Source organism: Typopeltis vanoorti, chromosome 24, assembly GCF_054136105.1.
Source record: "Typopeltis vanoorti isolate ZY-2024b chromosome 24, IOZ_Tvanoo_1.0, whole genome shotgun sequence".
Lineage (NCBI taxonomy): Eukaryota > Metazoa > Arthropoda > Arachnida > Uropygi > Thelyphonidae > Typopeltis > Typopeltis vanoorti.
The window spans coordinates 12,456,565-12,481,597 of record NC_143572.1 but is presented as its reverse complement, the minus strand read 5'-3'; the positions used below and the strand labels follow the sequence as shown (position 1 = coordinate 12,481,597).

At 36.3% G+C, this 25,033-nt stretch overlaps 1 protein-coding gene across 2 annotated transcripts in view; it reads left to right on the top strand.

Moving 5' to 3' along the window:
• The window catches only part of LOC150092929 (G protein-coupled receptor 143-like), a 100,957-nt gene that overhangs the window by 55,958 nt on the left and 19,966 nt on the right, over nucleotides 1–25,033 (top strand). For both annotated transcript variants that reach the window (XM_090413894.1, XM_090413893.1), the window contains exons 6-7: nucleotides 5,527–5,636; nucleotides 9,540–9,648. In XM_090413894.1, coding sequence (XP_090270020.1) covers nucleotides 5,527–5,636; nucleotides 9,540–9,648 — 219 coding nt within the window. The remainder of the gene's footprint in view (nucleotides 1–5,526; nucleotides 5,637–9,539; nucleotides 9,649–25,033) is intronic.

Genomic DNA, 25,033 nt, shown 5'->3' with positions numbered 1-25,033 from the left:
TGGATGTGAATGTTTGTGATTGTTTTACTAAATCTGTGTGGAAAAGGCATCTGCAACCCTACCACTTCTGCTAGCAGAAGACTTCACTCACGGAACCTGGTGAGGTATGGGAGTGACCATACAGACAGTATCCATTGATGTCACATGTGTATAACTAAAAATTATGTGTCCATGTGTTCTTCTGGCTAGTTGACGTGTTTTTTAGTATGAAAAACCTGAGGTTCCAGGATGGAAAAGCCTCCCACCTCCATATCAAATCAGGTAACTCACCTACAATCGAAAAGCCCTGCTAAAGGTTCTTTACATCTTAGATGGGATCTAGGTCTTTCCAACCAGAGGACAACTGAGCTATGAAGGCTTATTATATATACATACATACCAGTGGCATCACATGCTCATTTTGGTTGGGTGTGCTATCATGTGACTTATGCAAGCTGTGCTACAAAATTCATGTCAATTTGACTACATTTTTATCGATGTAAGTTTTAAGAGTGCATAGTGGATCAGCACTCATCTTAATTGGTCCAATGCAATTAATTGTAGGATAATTTTGAATATTTTATCAATTAATTGTAACCAAATCTATGTACATTGTGGAACAATGTGTTTGTTTTTAAATATATTAGAAAACAATAATGAAGGAGAATGCTCTATTTGGTTGGTATATTTGAATTACTCAAAGGTGTTAATATGTGAACCATCATTTATAAGCCATGCGAGAATGGAGAAATATAAAGGAAACAGTAAGTACGAGCAGAAATACAGTAATCCTTCGATTAATGCATTATTTTTTTTTCGATTCCCAAATTCGATCAGTGTGCCTATATACATCTTAAAAATAAATGTTACAGGTTTTAAAAATTTTCTGACTATACATTTTTATGGCTAATTATTTTTAAAAATCTCTCACTGGGATGAAATAATTAAGTTCATCATCATCAAATTCCTGCCATGTACCCTCAAGGGATGCACAGGATACGATAGTACTACATGAAAAAAATTACATCATTACTAACTTCCTATCTACAAATTTCCTCCAAATCAGTCTGTTACTTGTCAAGACTCCAACATTATCAGATCTTATTTTTCTATCGTCTAAGGCACTTTGTACCGTATCAATCCACCTATATCTTGGTCTTCCTCTGTGTCGTTTTGCTGCCAACCTGGCAGAGAACACTTGTTTTGCTGATCTTTCTTTGCCCATTCTGTTTAAGTGACCATACGACCTGAGATTAGCTCTGCTAATGCATTCCTGGATGCTGACAATGTCAAGTTCTTTCCTAATATTCTCATTTTTAATATGATATTGCCATTGATGCCATCTGTTCATGCCTCAAATCTTTCTCAGGACTCTCATATCTGCAGTCTCTAGTCTTTGGTCAAGTGTTTTACTTCTGACCCAGCTCTCAGATCCATAAGTTAAAACTGGTTTGAACACTGTCTTGTATACAGCTAATTTAGTGTTCCGACTAATTTCTCTCTTATTCCATATGAATTTATTCAATTGACTTCCCACCATACCAGCTTTGCTGATTCTGTTGTCTATTTCTATATTTAATTTATCTTCACTAAGAATCATGCCTAAGTAGCTGAAATGTTTTACTTGTTCCACGGGTTCTCCATTCACAACACATTTGACATTTTCAATGATTCTGTCTATTTTCATTGTTTTTGTCTTTTTATTGCTGACCTTCATACCATATCTATTACAACAGTTATTCAATTTAGTCAGAAAATCTTGCAAACTTCTAGCGGATTTATTTAGAAGTATAACATCATTTGCATAAAGCAAAGAGCTGACATTAACATCACCAATTTTGATATCATGTTTCCTTCATAATGTGATCCATATAGATAATGAATAACAGAGGGGATAATGTACATCCTTGTCTCACACCAGATTTAACATTAAACCATCTTCCTGTACTTCCTTCAATTCTAACTGCCGACTTACAACTCAAATAAAGACTAAGTATTGCTTGATATAATGCCCCATTGACTCCATATAACTGTAGAGTATTGAATAGCTTCTCTCTTGGCACCATGTCTTATGCCTTTTCCAAATCAGCAAAACTTAAATACAGATCTCTTTGTTATATTCCCATGCTTTCTCGACTATTGGTCGTAAAGTGAAGATCTGATCCTGACAGCCTCTATTTGGCCTGAATCCAGCTTGTTCTTCGCCAAGCTTTTCTTCCACAATTCTTCTCAACCGTTTCTTAAGTATACTTGCATACATATCTTGTCACGAACACTCAGTAGGGAAATACCTCTGAAATTCTCACATTCAGTTTTATTTCCCTTTTTATATATGGGTATGAGAGCTCTACTCCAATCATCGGGAATTCGTCCCTCTGTTCAGGCTTTCTGAGCTATGCAATGCAGCCACTTGTACCACCATACTGAAGTATGGTGGTATAAGACTCTTATACCACCATAATTTTTTATGGTGGTATAAGAGTCAGCATTTCTGGTCGAATATCCATCTACTCCTGTTGCCTTTCCACATTTCAAGCCTTTGATGGCTTTTGCTACTTCAAGTATGGATATGTATTCCTGACTGCATGCTTGGTCAGTGTTTTTTTACCACTGTGCTGTCATCACTGCTTCTTTCATTTAGCAGTTTTTCAAAGTAATTACTCCATACTTCAAGGATATCTTTTTCCCCCATTTTCATCTCACCTTTATCATCTCTAACTCCTTTTACAGCACTCTTTCCTCCATTCCTAAGCTTCTTCAACAACCTCCAGAATATTTTGCCACCTTCTTGATATTTATTTTCTATATTCTTGTCAAAGTTCTCCCATGACTTTTGTTTAGCTAGTTTTACACTGTATTTGCATTCTTGCATTTGTCTCTATATTCTCTAAGAGCACAAGCTGACTTATTTGCCAGGAACTTTTGATATGCTTTCTTCTTTTCCTTAACTGCCTCTTTAACTTCCTGTGTCCACCATGGAGTTCTAATTTTTCTATCCTTGCAGACAACTTCACCACATGCCTCTCTAGCTGAATCAATCAGGGCTTTCTTCAAGGCTTGTCACTGAATCTTCAAGGTTTGATTCCTGTTCTCAAACTCTTTCATTTTTTCTTCAATAATCTTTGTGTATTTTAGTCTACAGTTCACATCTGAGAGCTGCTCAACTTTTATTCGCATTAAAACTTTCTTACATGTTATTCTTTTCAATATTAAATTCAATTTTATCCTGCTCAAGACTAAATAGTGATCACTTCCAATTTCAAATCCTCTGTACACTCTGGTGTCCTGCACCAGTGAAAAAACATCACTATCAACAATAACATAGTCAATGAGACTTTTCTTATTCCTTGCCTCTTCTCTCAATGTGAATTTGTGCACATTTTTATGTTGGAACCTGGTGTTAGTAATAACCAGTCCATATCTTCAGCAGAAATCCAACAGATATTTGCCATTATTATTAGCTTTGCTCTTTTCTCCAAATTTTCCCAAAATATTTTTGTATGTCTCACAATCATTTCCTACTCTGCTATTTAGATCCCTAACAAGGACCAACTTTTCCTTTTTCATTGTCTCAGTTGCTTTTTCTAAAGCCTCAAAAAATTCCTCCACTTCTACCTTAGTAGAACCTTCTGTGGGACCATAGGCACAAATAAGTCTCATTGTCTAGTTCCCCATTCTCATATTTGCCCACATTACTCTACTTGAGACTGACTGCCATTCAAGAAGATTAGCCTCGTATTTTGTGTTGTATACTATGGCTACTCCTTCTTTTCCTTGATTTTCATTGCTTCAATATAACATTTTGTATTTATTGCTCAGAAAGATCTCATCAGTTTTTGTCTTTTTTGTTTCAGTCACCCTTATTATGTCAATCTGGTACTTAACTAATTCCTCAGCTAGTTCCATTTCTTTGCCATTCAGGCTTCTTATGTTGATAATACTGATCTTTAACTCTGGTGCTGTTGAGTTGGGTGTGTGTTTTCAGATTTGTTCCAGTAGCTGAGTTTTCGCTGTTCGCCCTGGTTCCCTGGCGAAAACAACGGGGGACCTTGTTAAACTGGGCGATGCCCCAGCCGGCATTAAATTTTGTCATGTTGTGCCATCATTTTCTATATTGATTTAAGCCAATAGGAATACAATTTGGTTGGCTAAATCCCAAAGTGTCTACCTGGATACTGAACGAACGATGGGCTGACACTTTGGGATTTAGTCAACCAAATTGTATTCCTATTGGCTTAAATCAATATAGAAAATGATGGCACACAACATGACAAAATTTAATGCCGGCTGGGGCATCGCCCAGTTTAGTCAGTTTAGGTCAGTTTAGTTCGGTTCAGCACATCCCTTTAAAGACTGTGGAGGTCTCCTCTCAGTTATACAGCTTTGACCCTTAAGCACACTACTTCCATGTACTATATGTTCAAAATTTTTACTGCCAAAGTTTATGTTGTTTGCTATAGTATGCCCACAGATTTGAGACCCTTCAACACTTCCGCGCATGTCACAAAAAGGAGAATCTATTCCGAAAATAGGGTAAACAATCAGTCTTCTGGGATGAGTTATATATTATTACACGTCGAAAAATTGACTTTTTTATGATCATTGTAATTTTTAAACTGGTAACTATTTTGCTTGTATAACAGTTGTAAAATTTTATCTATAAAGCACGTGATTTTGCGTGTTGGGGACCAATTTGTACCGTACAACATTATCAGATCTTATATTTCTATCGTCTAAGTGCCTTAGATGATAGAAATATAAGATCTGGTAATGTTGGAGTCTTGACAAGTAACAGACTGATTTGGAGGAAAATTGTAGATAAGAAGTTAGTAATGATGTAAATTTTTCATGTAGTATTTCATATTGCATGTACCCTTGAGGGTACATGTTAGGAATTTGATGATGATGATGATATTTTTTTTAAAGTTAAATACCAAAGTTTTTTTTTTTTTTTTTAATTTTAAATTTTCAGATAAATCTATTACTATAACTATTCAAGTTAATGTGAGATATTTTTAATTCAACAGTTTACTAATTCATTGATATTAACAATCTCATCGAGTAAATTATACAGATAAAAAAAAATTCAGTTGCATTAAGTTATGCAATTTTTAAATTTTTAAATAGAGGATCATAGCAATAATATATATCTTTCTCCTCATCAGTCCAGTAATTTGTCTTGAATAGCAAATCTCTAACAGGTTTAAAAAAAGTTTGTCAGAAAAAAGTCCCCATAATGTGATCATCGACATTTCAAAAGTTACATTGAATTATCAGTGATCAAATCAGAACAGGATTTACTTGAAAATCGTTCACTCTAAAGAAATCAGATTGCTTATAATCAATCCTTTAACATAAATAGTATGAATATGAATGTAAATGTTGTAAAAATAATTTTTAAGTTGTATGATATCAAACAAAGAATTTTTAGCTATTTTATACAACAAAATGTTATATTATATTATATATATATACACACACTACACACAAAGCATTTTCTACTGCCTACATAATAAATCTCAGATTTTGATTTTTCTTACTTTTCAGATGTCATGCACATGTTCTTCGTATCTGTGCTAATTATTTAACTACATACGTTCCTATTGTAATAGTCATGGTAATGAATCCTCTTTTATATTTCTTGGCTTCAAGAAAAGGTATCTATGCTTCATTTAAGCACGTTATGTGATGTAAATTATTTCCTTTGTCATATTAGTCAATGTTTTGTTGTTTAATTACAGAATTGGAGGGGGGGGACATCCATATGGAAGTTATTCCTACATTCTGGCTGGGCAAATTTTTATTTAGATTTTGTATTTGGAATCCTTTCAAAAATTTGTTCAAGTATCATATTATTTGCAGCAGCACTTTGTGCTGCTGCAAATAATCCAATAGGTGTTGAAATGTGACCAAATAGAATTTAATAAAATTTAGTATTTTGGTTGAAACATTTTTTGCTTGATCATAAATTAAAGATGCCAATAAATTATATTATTATTTAATCTTTTATCCAAGTGTAACCAAACTTTGCTTGCAAAGCTTCTTCACGACTAAGCTACTTGTATTACTTGTATATAGAGGCTAATGACTTCTCATTAATTGCCTTAGTATCCCATAATGTAAAGCTCCCATACACATCCTTTGAAGTGTGTATAATGCTATGCATTGTGGGAGGTGCTGCTACATATTTATTGAGGTGAAAAAGTAAAGGGGTGCTCATCATAAGCCTAGAGTAGTTAGTATAGGGATGCAAGAGAGCCTGATAGGATAAAGAAAAGACAGATAGATAGTATGAGAGATAGAGAAAAGGCCTCAGCTTTTTTATCTCATCATATAGCCAAAGGCTATCAGTTTTCCTTTTTCACCAATCTCATATTGATGAACAACCAAAAGATCAATAGAAAGTGAAGCACAAAGGTAACCAATACCCAGGTGGTTAGCCTTGTCTGGGATTGCTCTCCAGTCATCCCTACAATTGATTATATGAATTCAGCGGATGGAACAATTTAAAAAATCTCTCAGAGCAAAAATAGACAGCATTTTATCTTCCCCTGGTGAATATTGCATAATGTAGGTGGTCTACACCATAGATGGAGAGCCTATGGCACGTCCGAGAATTTTGCTGGCACATCACCGATTTACAAGTAATATCCTTTTATACGCTTATTATTCAACCCTTGTACGTATTGTAACAATTTTTAATTGTTACAATACGTACAAGTTAAATTTTGTTTTACACCAGAGAGCAGCTAGGAAGATGTGCATATGTTTGGTGCGGTATTAACAAAAGGTCGCACCACCCAAAGACAACAATTGTTGAGTTGAAATGCTAATTCTCTTCAACCGAATTCCATAACATGTGAAACTGTCATAACAACATTCACTATATATTTCTTAGTTTTAACACATTCACGACGGGGTGTCGTTTATCGTTCTTTCCTCTTTATCGGTGGGCTCAACTCACACAAAGTTTCAATTTTATTGCTGCTTGTTTGCGTTTGAGCTGGCACAGGAACTCGCACATGCATTATATGACATATTTCAATTCGTGGTAGAATTTTATTTGAAGTTAGCCTTTGTGATCTGTCATAATGACATCGAGAATTTCAAATGCAATAAAACAAGCACTTATTTCATGTAATTGAAAAATTGGACAAGAGTTTTTAATTAGATACTGTGTTTCCGGTGCAACATATCGTTTTGCTTGAGTCTATATAACATAGTTTCTGTGAGAGGACATGTGATTCATTAGTTAGTGCCGTTTTTATTCCAGCTGCCTCTAATCTCGCTATTTGTTGAGAAATATATTACATAGACTGCAAAAGCCTCCGTACCTTAATCAGGGATACAATAAAACTACAAGTTTTTCTTGCATCTGCAGTATATAATAGCTGTTGGGGAGTGGGGGTTGTTAACAGCAAGGCGCGGGTTACTATCGCCTCAAAGTGAACATGTTTAAACATTTTTCTGTGCGAGGCATATGCAACACTCTTTAATGTCTTTTTTCGTAAAGTAAAATCAGGGGTGCCAGTTATATGTGATGGCGAATTATTTTCGAGTAAATATAGTAAGCATTTCGCAGACAAGTTGACATCCATCTGCTGCTTCCCCTGCTCAGCCAACTTCGGTGGTGAGTTACAATGCATCAATACTTTTCTCACTGTCGTTTTTTTTTTTTTTTCAAACCAGCATAATGAAAATCAAATTAATAATACAATAATCAGTTTTACACTGAATAATTATAAATTTATATATAAATAAATATATATATTATAAATAAATAAATTAAGTTAGATTAATTTTCTATTAATTTTTCCCCTATTAAAAACTGCTGGGCACGTCAGCAAATTGATTGGTAAATTTTTGGCACACGCACATAAAAAGGTTCGCCACCACTGATCTAGACCAGCTAGTTAAAAATTTGATATCTCCTAGAATGCTTCTTTCTAAATACAAAAATCGCCTGACTGAACATTAAAATTTCCAAAATACAATGTTATAAAGCATTTGGATGTCATATTGCTGGTTTCCAAATCCATGTTTCTTTCTAACCTTCCATAAATGGTATTTTAATTATTCTTCTTCTTTTCCAGGCTTATAGGCCAAGTAGCCTATTCTGGGGGCAGGGGCATGATGTTATGATAATGCTAGGTGGAAAAGTTATATCATTACTAACTTCCAATTGACAATATTCTTCCAAATTAGTTTGTTATCTGTCAAGACTCCAACATTATCAGATCTTATATTTCTGCCTTCTAAAGTTCTTTTTACTGTATCAGTCCACCTACATCTTGATTGTTCTCTAGGTCTTTTTTCCTGGCAACAAACAGCCTTGTTTTGCTAATCTTTCCTCTCTCATTCTGTTTAAATAACTATACCATACTACCTGAGATTAGGCTCTACTAACTCATTCCTGAATGCCAACAGTGGCAGGTTTTTAATACAATACTGCCAGTGATGCCATCTGTGAACTCTCATATCTGTGGTCTCCAGTCTTTGATCAAATATTTTATTTCTATCCCAACTCCCAGATCCATAAGTTAAAATTGATTTGAACACTTTGTCATATATGCAGCTAATGTAGTGTTTTGACTGATTTCTTATTTCATATAAATTTATTCAGCTGATTTCCTACCATACCAGCATTACTAATTCTGTTGTCTATTGCCATACTTAATTTGCTATCTTCATTAAAAATTTTGCATAAATAGCTGAAAGTTTTACTTGTTTTATAGGTTTTTTTCATCCAGGATGGAGTTGATGTTTTCAGTGTTTCTGCCTATTTTAATTGTCTGTCTTTTTATTGCTGATTTTCAGACCAAATTTATCAGAACAGTTATTCAATTTAGTCAGGGAATCTTAAGACTTATACTGGATAACATGATCTGAATAAAGCTGAGAGCTAAGATTAACATGTAATTTTGATATCGGGTTTAATACCACTTTCCTTCATAATGGTTAATTGTCAGATAATCCAAAGACCGTGCTCTAGAGAGCAAACAAATGTTCGGCCATTTTAACTTTTGGAAGCCTAGCATTCAAAATTCAAGCCACTTCAGGTCTCCAATAAATACAATGTTAGTCTCACACCTAAATACTTTCATGAATACCACAGTGGGATTTAAAGCAACTCTATGATGACTGGCAGGAAGAAATGTTAACCATCTTAGGTAGTCAGGCTGCCAAAATTTTCATGATTTCTTGATTATTTATTTTAAAGTAAATATATTGTGTTAATAATCCTTATGTGGCCTTAACCAAACTTGTTTAAATAAAATAATTGAAATGCAGGAATAAAGGTTTCGAAATTAAATAAAGGAATTAAAAATTTAAAACTATTTTCTACAGGGAATTGGGGTTTACTTTCGATTTTAAAGTACATCAAATCTTGAATTATAACTGAACTCAGTGGTATTTCCTGTGTTATATTTATTATAAGAATAACAAAAAAAAAATTTTTTTGGTTTCCGTGATGTCAATTTGCAGGCAAATTCATAATCTTGTTTTTTAAGTTGTTATAAATAATGATTTTTATCTACTTGTTTTTTTTTTTTTTTTAGTTCGAGCTTTGTTGACAGGTCGATTGGGAATGTTTACAGATCAAGAGAGGGCCCTGTTGGCTGCACTAAAGGAAAAATTTTTCTTTATTGTGCTTGTGTTTTATGTCTGGTAAGTTACATGTCTTTTATATATAATAATGTACAGTATAGTATATTGTTGTGTTTGTTATGTATACAACATAAAACCCCAAGTGGTTAGATAAATTTACTGTTAATGGAAATGAGAAGCTAGCTATATTTCCTTCCCCAGAATGATCAGCCTTAGTTATATACACAGTTTTGTAGCACAGTCCAAAAATTAAAGAGCAAAACTTGAGAATTGACTCAGAAGTAAATAAATAAAGCATTTATTTTAATGGATGTAGTTGTATGATATAATCTAGAAAAATATTAATATTCAATATAAGCAGGTTCTTCTAATGGACTGTCATATGCAACATATAAACTCTCACAGCCACAGCAGCCAAGCCTCCCCTGCGCACATGCACGTGCGCACACACACACACAGAGACCTTGCAGTGTTGCCTGTTTCCACAAAACGATTTTTAGTGAAGATAGTAAATTAAATATGGAAATTGACAACAGAATCAACAAAGCTGGTATGGTGGGAAGTTAGTTGAATAAATTCATATGGTACAACACGAGCTGGTATACCATCCAATCCCACAGATGTATTGACATTGAGGTTATGCAATAGACTACTCACCTCCACTTCATTCATCACAATTCCCGTATAATCTACTGGTTTATTCGTTTCTGCAATGTCACCACCTGGTTGATATATACTTGCAAAGTGCTCACTAAGTAACTCAACTATATCAACTGATTCAGTTACCTCCCTACCATCGGCATTCTTTAAAATCATTCTGCCATGTACATTTTTCCTTTTACTTCCTACATATCTAAAAAACTGTTTAGGATTCTCTTTAGCCTGCATGGCCAGTGTTCTTTCGTAATCCTTTTATGCTTTTCTTATCACACTCGTTACCCTTCTGGCCTGCACTTTCATGTGCCTGCCGGTCACCTTTCTCCTTAAATTCCCTCCATAGTTGTTTCTTTTTTTGCAGCTCAAGCTTAATGGTGTTATTCATCCATTTAACCCTTACTTGATTTATTATTTGGACTCTAGGTATAGAGTCAGCCATTGCTTCATGCAAACACATCTTAACTGCCTCCCATGCACTATCAACTTCTAGTCCTTGCAGTTGTACGTGCCATGGCACTGAACCAATCAAACTCCTAAGCTTATCATACTTTCCAGCCCGATAATTCCGCATGTACTCTGTCTTAATTGTAAATTCCACACCTTTAGCCACCTCCCAAGTCAAGACCCTATGATCACTCTCACCAATTGGTGGCAATGTGGTCATATTTGTTACAGCCAAATCCTCGGATGTAATTACTAGGTCAAGCACTCTCTGACCCCTATTATTTTCCATTACATGCTGTCGGAGATAGTTATCCCTTAATAACCGCATAAAATCCAATTCCTTCCTCCTGTGTGTTCTCTCCTCACTCCAATCAATGCGACCATAGTTGAAATCTCTCATAATAATTACCTTCCTTCCACTAATTTCTTCTATTTGCTTGTGCATACTGTCTCCACCATCTTTTCCATCACCTGGTCTATAGCAGCACCCAACTGTATATTTTGTTCTGCTAGCCACAATCTCACACCAAATGGCCTCAAATGTGCTCTTTTCTCTATCCTGCAATTCAACTTCTATTCTCCTTGGCTGTAGCTCATCAGCTATCATCAACAATACTCCTCCCCACATTTTATTCTCCCTGTCATTCTTGAACACACTATACCCATCACATTCAATCCCACTAGCTATATCATCTACAGTCAGCCATGATTCACTAATGCCAATAACCTGTGGTCTGGAAGTGCCAACCATGGCCAAAAACTCTTCCTTCTTGTTCCTAATACTCCTAGCATTAGTGTACATGAATTTAAGACTCCCATTAGCCCCATCCCTACCTTGATGCCTTATATTAACTATCCCATTCTGATTTGTTGTCCTTATTCGCTCGGGCATATTATATTCATTCATACATTCAACTGCCTCCCTAAGGCCTGTATATCTACCCCCCCCTTAATAAATCTAGTTTCCCTGATTTTGCACATCCACTACATTCAGCAACACTTTTTCAAGTCTCCTTACACCGAATCCATTCAAATTCAAGCCATCCATCTTATATAGATCCTTTTGCCCATCGAACTCACTCCACACGTCCACAAATTCCACACCACTCGTCATACATAACCCACACATAAAGTCATTTGAAATTATGGCCCTCTTTTTAAACACTTCACTGTCATACCACGGCAAAAGACTAATCATCCTAACTCTCACTCTTTTCTTTTGCTACCTCAGGATGAAACACCTTTATGGACTGTTCATTAAATATCTCTACTATATCTTCTTTAGCAGTTGTCCTTAGAACATTTTCTCTAATCAGTGTCATCTTACATAATGAGTCACTTTTTTTTTTTTGCTGGCTATATATCAAACTCCCTAAAATGTATTTAGTTTCATTAGCTAACTGCTGCTCATACTAAACTTTTGCTACCCTTATCAACCAAGTCACCCGCTTGCTTGTTGTTTTCCTCTTGGCATTGATTATTACCACTCCTCTTATGTTACCTCCATAATGCTCTTTTTTCTCTGTATCACATGCTTAATCTCTTCATTCATCCATTTCACACTTACTTTATTTAACCTTCTGACCTTTGGAACACATTTACACATTCCTTTTAATAGATAGTTCTTGAATATCATCCAAGCAACATTGATCACCTTTCCATCCAACTCCTCATTCCATGTTACAGCTGCAAGCTGTGTCCTAAGCCAAGTTTCCCAAAGCGAGCTCCACAACTAAAATTCTAGGACTCCGCAAATCTTGTTTACAAAAAAATGATATGATGCTACAAGTTACGTCCATCATACCAGACTTTGAAAAACTCTGTAGTTCAAAACAACTACTGCACTGTAGTCATTAAAATGAACTTAAATTTTTTAAATTACGGAGCAGTAAATTGTAAAATGGTGAGTGTTTGATTTCTTCCTTTCTGTTTATTTTAAAGAACAAGTTGTGAGGGCTCTGCAAAAAAATTTTGCTTGCTTTAGTGCTCCAATTCAACAAGAAATTTGGGAAACCCTGTCCTAAGCTTCTCATAATAACCAGCGTTTTAGTTCCACATATACCCTTTCCTCACATGGTTGACAACCACCCAGCTAATCACATCATGGTCACTCCCACCAACTGGAGGGAGATTTGACATCGCATTTATAATATCCTCTGATGAGATGATCAAATCCAAGCCCCCTCAATCCTTGTGTGCTCACTCTTACATACTGCCTGAGGTAGTTTTTTCTAAAAAAAAAACTCAAACTCACTTTCTATACTTCTAGTTACACCGTAATTAAAATCGTCCATGATGATCACCCTTTTCCCATTTGCTTATACATTTTTTGGTCAGTAATAAACTCTGACCTTGTGTGTTGCTGTGCCCTCTGCAGCAGTTCTGTTTACCTAGAGATGCAGCTTTGTGAAACTAGATTCTTGTACAGACATATTGTTTACAATTATCTGTAAATGCTAATGTTGTAACCTTTAGTATGACCTTTGTAGTTTTTGTGCCAAATAAACTATAAACCAAACCAAATCCGCATTATCAGGTCTATAATCTTATCCAATTACACATTTCACCATTCTGTTCACCTCTATCTCATGCTATACTGCCTCAAAACCATTATTACTATTTCCTTCCTTGCATCTCTACCTTGTGTGGACATAACTCTTTTCCTATCATCAATAGCACTCCACCTCTTTAAGGTAGTGCACCTTTGCAACGAGTTGCCTGGTGTTGCACTACATTACCCCAAGTCCTGAAGATACTTTCAGTCGCAAACTTTGTTTGCTCACACTTGGATAAAGGATTAAACTAAACTTATTATAGTCTAACCAAGTGAAAAATAAACTCTCAATATCTTTCTCTGAATCCAGAGTAATTTAATAAGGTTGCACACCCTCTGGCAACTCCTATAGGTTAGTATGACCTCTCACTGCTTCTGCCTTTGTATCTCCACTACTGGGCCTAGCTCCCACTGATGAGACCTCAATAAAGGTCAAAACTGGTATGGGTAGTGGTCCTTGCCTTAATGCATAGCATTACACATATCTGCAAGGAGATGTGCTCTGCATTATGGGAGATACTGAGATAGGAGTAGTGAGAGCTTTCTCCACCTTTGCAATGAGTTGCCTGGTGTTGCACTACCTTACCTCAGTCCTGAAGATACTTTCAGGCGCAAACTTTGTTTGCTCGCACTTGGATAAAGGATTAAACTAAACTTATTAAAGACAATGCCTATAAGAAAGTAACTGGAGCCAGTCTGTGTGAGAGAGGGCTGACCTGTTAGACAGTTATCTTCTGGGTGCATTCTAGAATTCTTGGGGAGGTTTCGAATACATTATCCCAAATTGAGAGTAATATTTTAAATGTGGGACTTATGAAGTGTTAGGAGTTTAGTAGGAGAAGTATAGTGTTTTGAATGAAAAGAATACCGGGTATTTTGAAGGCTGTGGATATAATGTATTTATGCCACCATAAGCTTCATGCGAAAGTCAATCGAAAAAGGAAAAGTGATCTTGACTGGAAATCATAACATTATCAAAAGTATGAGGATGTGAGGTAGGGTCTTTCTTCACAGTTTCCTGATGGTATCATGGTAACATGGAAATAGAATGAGGAGATCATTCTCAAGACTGGTTATGGAATATCTTAAACTTTAAATCATTTGAATATTCCAAAGTTTCTTCAATGAAGAGGAAAAGAGAGTGCTGTGATCAGCAAAACTGTGAATAGGATTTTAAGTTAGAGAGAGGGTCATTGATGTATATGAGGAAGAGGATGGGTAAGAATACAGGATCTTGAGATACTACAGCATTGATAAAGAGGTCTGATGAGAGGAAGTGATCCATCATGACATACTGTGAATGGCCAAATGACCAGAGAGGAAGTTGGAAATCCACTCAGGGAAGGAGGGAGATTGTAAGAAAATAGCTTGGTGACAAGGTCTTCATGCTAAATGCATCAGATGACTTGGAAATATCAAGAAAGACTACTTGCATTTATCCAAATCTTTCCATGACCTGTGTCCAAAGGTGCACAAGAGCGAAGAGATTGGCTGGAGAAAACGACTGGCTGAATCCATGAGTCATTCACTAATTAACTGATGTACTTTGGCTTCGAGAGTACTGAGGTAAGAGCAGTGCATTGCAATGATAGTTGATGACTGGCTTTCCTCTTCTTTTTTTTTTACAGACAGGCTACAGACAAAGGATTAAAGCTTGTTTTCATTAGATTGACTAGATGCCAGATGAGTATGGCAGCTTATATAGATGATACAGGATGGGTGTTAATTCTGGAGCTCAATTTTTGTGCATAACTGAAGTGATAATATCTGGACCAGAAGATTTCTCAATATCAAGACTAACAAGGACTTTTGTCCTGGTGAAAGATGAGAGGAGGCATGCTATGAGCAGTTAATACTATTGTAGGGATGTCAGGAGATCTGTCTTAATCTTTGAGTGATGTTACCATGAAACTATCAGGATGTGAGATTGGTAGAAACAAGGAAGAGCAAAGGTTATGCACAACAGCCTTAAAGAGGAACAAGAAGGTTCTGCTACCATTAGGAGACAAGCTTATTTCATTTGATCTTTAAGAAGTCCGCATTAGATTTGTTCATTATCTCGCACTAATTTCAGAATGTAGTGTAGGCTGAGTGAGAAGCTTGAGTTAGTTTTTGACCTGAGCCATTGAACCTATGCTTTGTTTTTTTTATCAAGGACTGCAGAAGCACATATTTTAGAGAACCAGGGCTTGACTGGAGTTCTGTAGTTTGCAGTGAAGTGGGGAATGAAGAACCCCATTTCAATAAGGATTATTCCATTTGTTTGGTAAGAACAAGTATTTGAATATGGAGAGAAAGAAACAATAGATGATGGAAAAGAGGCATAGAAATCCCACAGATCATCTTGCTTGGCTTGAAGATCTATAGAAAAGGAGACATGAATAAAGCTATGGTTGGAGTTTCCAAGAGGAGAGCAAACATCTGCTTCATATCTGGAGGGAGAGCTGGTTAAGAACAGGGCCAGAGTGTGGAAAGAATGATAAGGATTATCTGGTATAATGGTTGAAAAGTTACCACTTTGCATTAAATCATGACTAGGAGCAAATGATTTAGCTAAGTTAGAGAACGGGAGCCAGTTTGTGTTATGAACATTAGTCTCCTATGAAGATATTCTTCCATTTGGAATAATTAGTCTGCATGAAATGCAGACTAATTATCCCAAATGTTGATTTATCTCTCAAGATTGAGAGATAAATCAACAAAGAAGGTAGAATGGTTATGTGAATTAAGAGAGTAGTAAAGGCATCAAATGAAAGCTATAAAGTGCAATAATGAAATATTCTGCCAAAGCAGTTCATAAAGCAGGATCTTTATTATATTTAATAAATATTATTTTCTTGTTATTCTTGTGTTGTGAATCAATACTGTTAAACAAATTGACAAGGTGGACTGTAGTCATAGGGGATTCTACTTAAGGTTTAGTTAGAAATAACAGATTTGGTTTTGATGTCTGTAAATTGTTGTGGAAGTGCTTTTATTTGATGAAATTTTGGTATTTAATTATTTTTTGGCAGGTATATTTTTGTTTTGTTTTTTTTTTTGCAAGTTTTTTCTTTTTTAATATCTACAGTGACACTAGTATTTATTTGATTATCTTTCATGGTTGAGTTTTAGTGCAGGAAACTTATAGAGCAACAGAGATGAGGGATTTTTATGCACATAACTGCCATAGAGGAAGTGCACAGACTTAATCTAAGCATGGTCTTGACAGTGTCCCTTGCATGCTGCCATATTCAGATTCTCATCAGGCATGACCTGGAATAGTAAGCAGCAACAAGATTATTTGCCAACTGATTGGCAAATAATCTGTTGTATCCTCAAATTGAGCAGGTGCTGGATCTGAAATTTATTAATAACAGTATATGAGAATGCCCAGCAAGGTCACCATCTGCACTGCATGTGCAAAAAAAAAAAAAAAAAAAAAAGTTGGACACAAACCAAAGAAAGTGTGATTTAAGAGAAACTCTTTAAGGCATATATACCAAAAAAATTTACTATATCCAAAGAACATTCACCAGATGTCTTCAAACGAAAGTATTGAACATATACACAGTTGGACATTCCCAAGAAGCATCACACTAGCAAAAACACAAAATTGAAAGATAATGCAAACAGTTTAAGTAAACTTTCAATTTAAAAACATGACCTTTATAGCACAATTAATACCCACAATTAAAGGGCCTTGTTTGTTTGTTATGATGATAATGATTTCCTTTTATTCTATCATCTATTTTAATTCCTGAAACACTAGGTTCATCTTCTATGGAAATACTATTACTGATCTCAAACTCAAGTATTAACTCAATTCAAAGAAACCTTAATCATTGATTATTATAGCTGAAATCAGTAATTACTCCAACTATATTCAAAATAATTTAATGAATATTATTTACTGCAATTATATACACAAATCATCTAGAAACACATAAATACAAGCCATATTGTGAATTCCAAATATCAAATCACTTTGAGAGAAAGTGTGTGAAAGTGACTTAATATTTTTAATTGATTGTACTAACAAAGATAACTGTTGAGCTCAGCTAAAAAATTTAACCAACTGATAATGGCAAACATATATAGGTCGAAATATAGGCATCATATTAATCCATCAATTGCATCCTAACAATTTTAAGAAACTTTCAACAGTTTGTTCTCTGAATGTAGTAGATAAATTAACTACTACATTCAGAGAACTAAACAGTGTAGATAAATTATATTGAATGCCTGCTCTGCATTACAGCCATCCATTCCACTTTCAAAATGAGAACAGCAGAAATATTAACTGCAAAAACAAAATAGTCCTACTTGCCTTCCAGTAGTTGAGAAAATATTCAAACAAACACTGCTTCTATTCCAAATGAAGAATGCAAGTCTTTGCATAACATAACGGAAGTGCCAATTATATATTTGGCTCAATCCTTTATCCAAGTGTAAGCAGAGTTTACACCTGAAGTATTTTCAGGACTGGGGCAACTCATGGCAAAGGTGGTATAACTTCTCATCACTTGCCTTAGTATCCCATAATGCAAAACGCATCTCCTTGTGGATATGTATAATGCTGTGCATTAAGGGAAGGGTCACTACCCAGACCAGTTTCGACCTTTATTGAGGTCTCATCAGTGGGAGCCAGACCCAGAGGTGGTGGGAGTAATGGAGAAGTCTTCCATAAAAATTTCCATAATGGAAGTGCATGTATTAATTTCTTCTATTTCAGTCACCAGTAGCAGTAAGAACTATCAACTGTTCCTTTATTTCATTAACCTCCCTACCAGCCGAGGTAGATGAAATAGTGAGACCAAATTGCACTTCCCATCCATGTTATTCAATGGGTGTTACAGAATCGTATCCTGATTTAGCTGGACGTCATGGCCGGTTGGGGTGTTAATTGAACAGATTCCTGTAAGAAAGTACCTTAAAAATATCAGCATTGATATATCAATTGCCATTAACAGACTATATGTCCTTGCACTAACTTCTGTTTTAATCCTTAAATTTTGTGGAAATTCTGGATACATATTATTCCATAACTTTGAAATTACTTCTCTCTCTACTCTACGCTATCTTTCCAACTCTCAGCTCATCTCCTATGCTATTATTTTCTTGATGATTTCATTTGCTAGTCAATGAAACATGTGTGACATGATGCAGATTTCATCAGCCACATCCATGTTTCTCACTCTGTGTGCATGCGTGCACCGATATTGCTGTCAACGTGTGCTTTTGTCCATGGGTAAATATAGAAGTATCACTGAAATAGCATTACTCTACTTTTTTTCAGAATTACTCTGCTCTGATGTCAACAATCGTAAAAATGTCATCATTACACATAATTATTTTCATTAATTACTTCTCAGCTAAAATATTATTCACAATAATTTACAACACAAATATGCATTAAAATAAAATATTTATAAATAATAATAGAAAGCATACTTTGCTTGAATAACTATTCAAGAAATGCACAGCCTGAAGGAATAGATCATACAAAAGCTAATTCATCCTGGCTTAGAGGCTACTGCAACTTGTTTGAAGTAGCAATTATCTACATCTCTATATACTCCAATAACTTGAGTCAGATCAAAAAATATCAAATAAATAAGCAAAAAGGAGAACATTAGGATGAGAAAACAATAACTGGTGTGAACATCAAGAAAGGATTACAAAAGAGAAATACCATTAAAGAGTTCTACAATCATTCTCTAGCACTTAAAGCAGCCAGATGTTGCTTGAACAAAACTTTACTTTTCCTGATGATCTTGTCGAAACTAATGATAGATAGTTTACCAAGTCCAGTGGCTATACCTTCTCCAAGGAAGTAGTAGACTTGCTTGAAACAGCGTGTTAACTTAGTACTTGATATGATTTTTAACTTGATACCTGACACTGTTAGACATCGATTGACTTCCTTGCTTATAACAGTATAAGAAATATTATGCTTAAGTTTGATGCACGCAGTACTTGACAGCAGTTCAAACAATTACAACAAAGCTTAGAATTTAACAACACTTTTATAGGTCTTTGTTTTCTTTTTTCATTAATGAATATCTTTTTGTATTACTACCAACCCTCCATCATTCTCCATTGAAGTAGAATCCTCTCAGACTACAGTAACTATCATTATTATTATTGTTGTTGTTGTTGTTCTGGGCAACTCCAAGGAGTCGACAGACTCATCGATGGAGGCCCTAACATCATGTCTAGAACAACTATTCGACATTGACACAGTATCTATCATACCTTGCCTTGAACTCATTCATGGTCGTAGCACCCACAACAGACTCTCTGGAAGCTTATTCCACTCATTCACCACTCTCCAAGTAAAAAACCTAGCTCTAACACCTTTGTTAACCACATTCTTGCCCAGCTTCCCTGCATGGCCCCTCCCACCACCAGTCCTATTTTCAAAAATATCTTCTGGATTAATCTTATAGTAACCCTTCAGTAATTTGAATGTCTCAATCATATCACCCCTTTTCTGCCTATTGACCAATTTTTGCAACCCATAAATCTTCAACCTAATTCTCGTAAGGTTCATTCCTCAGACCTGCTATCATCTTGGTCACTCGTCTCTGGATCCTCTCCACTTCCTCCCCATCACGAAGAAACCCTGGCACCCATAACTGGGCACAGTAGTCCAGATGGGGTCTTATCAAGGTTCGATACAGAGGAACAACAACTTGTTTGTCTCTGCATGTTAAAGTATTTTTCAGAAGCCAAGTGATTTGATGAGCTGATTTAGTCACTTTTGCAATGTGACCCCTAAACTTCAACTCCCTATCCACCAACACTCCCAAATCCCTGGTCTCATCAATCTCCTGGAGTACAGTTCCACCAATGTGATATACTCCTGCTATTCTTTTCACCCCAAAGTGCATAACCTTACACTTTGCCACATTAAATTGACATCCATTTTTCCTAGTCCAGTCCTCCAAACTATCCAAATCATCCTGTAAAATTTTGACATCCTGTGCACTCACAATTGCGCTACTCAACTTTGCATTATCAGCAAACAAGTGAACACTTCCTCTCAGATCCTTTTCTATATCATTGATGAACAAATTGAAAAGCAGTGGTCCAAGAACAGAGCCCTGCAGCACACCACTAGTCACAAGCCGTCTTTTAGACTCCACTCCTGAATAAACCACTCTCTGGTATGTCTTCTTCAACCACCCTCCTATCCATCTCACCAACCTATATCTATCTCCATCTGCTCCAGTTTACTGATTAGGGTTCCATGTGGTATCCTGTCAAAGGCCTTGGCAAGGTCCAGTAGAATCACTGTAAACCCATTACCCCTATCCAGTTCAGCCGTCACTGTGTTATAAAACGTGAGCAAGTTACTGAGGCATGATCTACCCTTCACAAAACCATGTTGTCCCCCATACAATATCCCATTTTCATCTATCCAATCCTGTATTCTTTTCTTGACTAATTTCTCTAAGACTTTGACAATGATTCCTGATACGCTAATCGGTCGGTAATTTACAACAGCAGTCTTGGAACCACCTTTATGCAGGGGAACTATTTTCCCCTCTTTCCACCCCCTCGGAACTAACCCAGACTCGAGACTCAAATTAAACAAAATGGTCAAGGGTACTGACAATTCTTTAGCCACTTCTCGTACAACACGAGCTGGTATACCATCCAATCCCACAGATGTATTGACATTGAGGTTATGCAATAGACTACTCACCTCCATTTCATTCACTACAATTCCCGTATAATCTACTGGTTTATTCGTTTCTGCAATGTCACCACCTGGTTGATATATACTTGCAAAGTGCTCACTAAGTAACTCAACTATATCAACTGATTCAGTTACCTCCCTACCATCGGCATTCTTTAAAATTATTCTGCCATGTACATTTTTCCTTTTACTTCCTACATATCTAAAAAACTGTTTAGGATTCTCTTTAGCCTGCATGGCCAGTGTTCTTTTGTAATCCTTTTTTGCTTTTCTTACCACACTCGTTAACCTTCTGGCCTGCACTTTATACCGTTCATGTGCCTGCCGGTCACATTTCTCCTTAAATTTCCTCCATAGTTGTTTCATTTTTTGTAGCTCAAGCTTAATGGTTATTCATCCATTTAACCCCTACTTGATTTATTATTTGGACTCTAGAGTCAGCCATTGCTTCATGGAAACACTTCTTAACTGCCTCCCATGCACTATCAACTTCTAGTCCTTGCAGTTGTACATGCCATGGCACTGAACCAATCAAACCCCTAAGCTTGTCATACTTTCCAGCCCGATAATTCCACATGTACCCTGTCTTAATTGAAAATTCCACACCTTTAGCCACCTCCCAAGTCAAGACCCTATGATCACTCTCACCAATTGGTGGCAATGTGGTCATATTTGTTACAGCCAAATCCTCAGAAGTAATTACTAGGTCAAGCACTCTCTGACCCCTAGTATTTTCCATTACATGCTGTCGGAGATAGTTATCCTTTAATAACCGCATAAAATCCAATTCCTTCCTCCCGTGTGTCCTCTCCTCACTCCAATCAATGCAACTACAGTTGAAATCTCCCATAATAATTACCCTCCTTCCACTCATTTCTTCTATTTGCTTGTGCATACTGTCACCACCACCATCTTTTCCATGACCTGGTCTATTGCAGCACTCAATTGTATATTTAGTTCTGCTAGCCACAATCTCACACCAAATGGCCTCAAATGTGCTCTTTTCTCTATCCTGCAATTCAACTTCTATTCTCCATGGCTGTAGCTCATCAGCTATCATCAACAATACTCCTCCTCCCATTTTATTCCCCCTGTCATTCCTGAACACACTATATCCATCACATTCAATTCCACTAGCTATATCATCTACAGTCAGCCGTGATTCACTAATACCAATAACCTGTGGTCTGGAAGTGCCAACAATGGCCAAAAACTCTTCCTTCTTGTTCCTAATACTCCTAGCATTAGTGTACATGAATTTAATACCCCCATTAACCCCAACAGTACCATGATGCCTTATATTAACTATCCCACTCTGATTTGTTTTCCTTATTCGCTCGGGCATATTATATTCATTCATACATTCAACTGCCTCCCTAAGGCATGTATATCTACCCCCCCCCCCTTAATAATTCTGGTTTCCCTGAATTTGCATATCCACTATATTCAGCAACACTTTCTCAAGTCTCCATACACCATAACCATTCAAATGCAAGCCATCCATCTTTTATAGATCCTTTTGCCCATCGAATTCACTCCACACATCCACAAATTCCACACCACTCGTCATACATAACCAAAACATAAAGTCATTCGCAATTATGGCCCTCCTTTTAAACATTTCACTGTCATACCGTGTTAAAAGACTAATCATTCTAACTCTCTCACTCTTTTCTTTTGCTGCCTCAAACAATTCATTCAGGTCTTCTATCATTTCCATTTTATCTCCTTTCAAATCATTCGTACCTGCCACAACAATCATTTCTTTCACCCTTTCCTTTTGCTCTCTAATAGACTCAGTTACATCCTTTATGGTCGCACCAGGTTGGTACGATTTTGTCAAATCCTCTACTAACACACCTCGTACTAACGAGTCTCCATACAGCACTCTCTCCGTCATTTTGTTCATGTTCACACTCATACGCCTATTTTTCCTGTCATACTTTTTATTATTGGCTGGTTCAATCAGTGGACTTTTGCTCATACGCTCTAGCTGCTGTTTTATCCTTTGTATCGCACCATTCAACAACGCGATCTCACTCATTGCATCTATCTCATCTTTTTTATTCTCTGTAAAATACCTCGATAATCATACCTTGTCCTGAAGACATTCAGTGTTGGAATACCTACCAGCCACTCCAACAATGCATTCTATTCATTTATCCTGCCATGCAAAAATCAGGAGAATTCCCTGACAATCCCAAAAGTTGTTGCAATGATCTTGTTGGTGGACTGAATGCCTTGACTTTTCTCTGTAGTGCTTTGTCTGGTTTGTGCTACTCCATGGATTCCCTTTGGGAAAGAGGATCATAATAAAGGACATGGATTCCAGCACTTCTCTCTGATTCCATTGGCAAAGTTCTAAAAACTTGCAGGAACAGTTTACACAATGCTCCTTCTGAATTGAAGAGAGAAGTCGGGGCAGCCACTTTGCACTGACATTCGTCATGTGAAGCTTCTCCTCAATCATGCAAAAGATGGCTGTTATAGAAATCCCCAACCTTGCTGAGATTTCTTTGAGCTTCAGCTGTCTGTCATAGAGCAGTTCCTCCTCAACAAGAGAGACATTTCCTCAGTCATCACTTCCACAGGCCGACCATCACAAGGATCATCTTTGATGCTCTCTCTCTCTCTCTCTCTCTTGCTTTGCAAAACTGTTTAGTCCATTCCTTCATGGCAGAATATGAAGAGAAGTTTCCCCATAAACATCATCCAATTGCTGTTTGATAGCACTTGGAGAAAGTCCTTCTTTGGTGAAAAACTTGATCACAGTGTAGTACTCAATTTTTAACATTGCAACATTACAACAACCACGTAGCGTGCCATGTGTTAGTCAAACAAGTGCCTTCAATTGAATTACGCAGGTAGAAAGTTGAAACTGGTATACTATCCTTCCCACTCACAGCATTTTAAAATTGGTGTTAATTTTGTATGTCAGGCCAGAAACTTTTTGGACCTACCTCGTATATGCCTCAATCATATCACATTTTCTCTTGCTCTCTACCAAACTCTGCAGACCACATTCCATCAATCTGTATTTATGCTCAACATTCCAGGGCTTTGAGACAATGTGTTATTTGTCTCTGCACTCTCTCTTTCTCCCCCTCCCTCCAGTTTCTTTATCACCAGTATAGCCAGCTGACCAGATTTGTGCAATGAAATTCAAATGAGGCTTGACTTATATTACTATATAGAGTGGAACTATCATCTCCTAATCTGTACTTATCAGAGTTCTTTGTATGATAGTAGCAATTTTCTGGGTAACTCTTACAGCTTTTGCAATGTGTTCGCTGAATTTCATTTCTGTATTCATCAAGATTCCAGCTCTCCTACATCCTCTACCTCCTGAAGCAAAGTTTTTCTAATATGGTAAACCTCATTCCATCCTCTCTGGCCAACATGCATAACTTTACACATAGCAACATTGAAGTGACATACCAATTCTTCAGCCCAAAGCACCAACTTATTCAAATCCTCTTGCAACATCATGTCAGAACTTAATAACATTGCTTCTAATTTAGCATCATCAGAAACTGATGAATATCTCCTGTCAAACCTTGAACTTTATCGCTGATGTATAACTTAACAGTGGTCCCAGAACAACCCTTGTGTCACTCCACTCATCACCTTCCTTTTTCAGGGCACTGCATCCACAACTCACTAGCTGCTATCACTCAATCCCTCTAACCAAGCTACCAATTGATAACTATTCATTCCCATTTTGCTCAGTTTCGAACGTAGTTCATTATACGGTACTCTATTAAATGTTTTAGCAAAATCCAGATAAATCACTATATGTGCATTTCCTCTGTCAAATACACTAGTTATCCTATTATAAAAAAGTAACGACATTACAAAAGCAAGAATAAACACATACTGCTCTCTCAGAAATTTTCCATTCTCATCAGTTTATTTTTCATAAGAAACTAAATGATATGAATGTATTAACCACTTAACACATTCATTTCAATCTTACTAAATAGATTTATACACAATCCTGGTTGTGTGTTAAACTTAAAAACACATGCAGATTAGTCCTCAGTACTATGATTTGTGTTTATCTCCTTTATGAATGTAAAGTGCATTTCAAATTTTTACTTGCC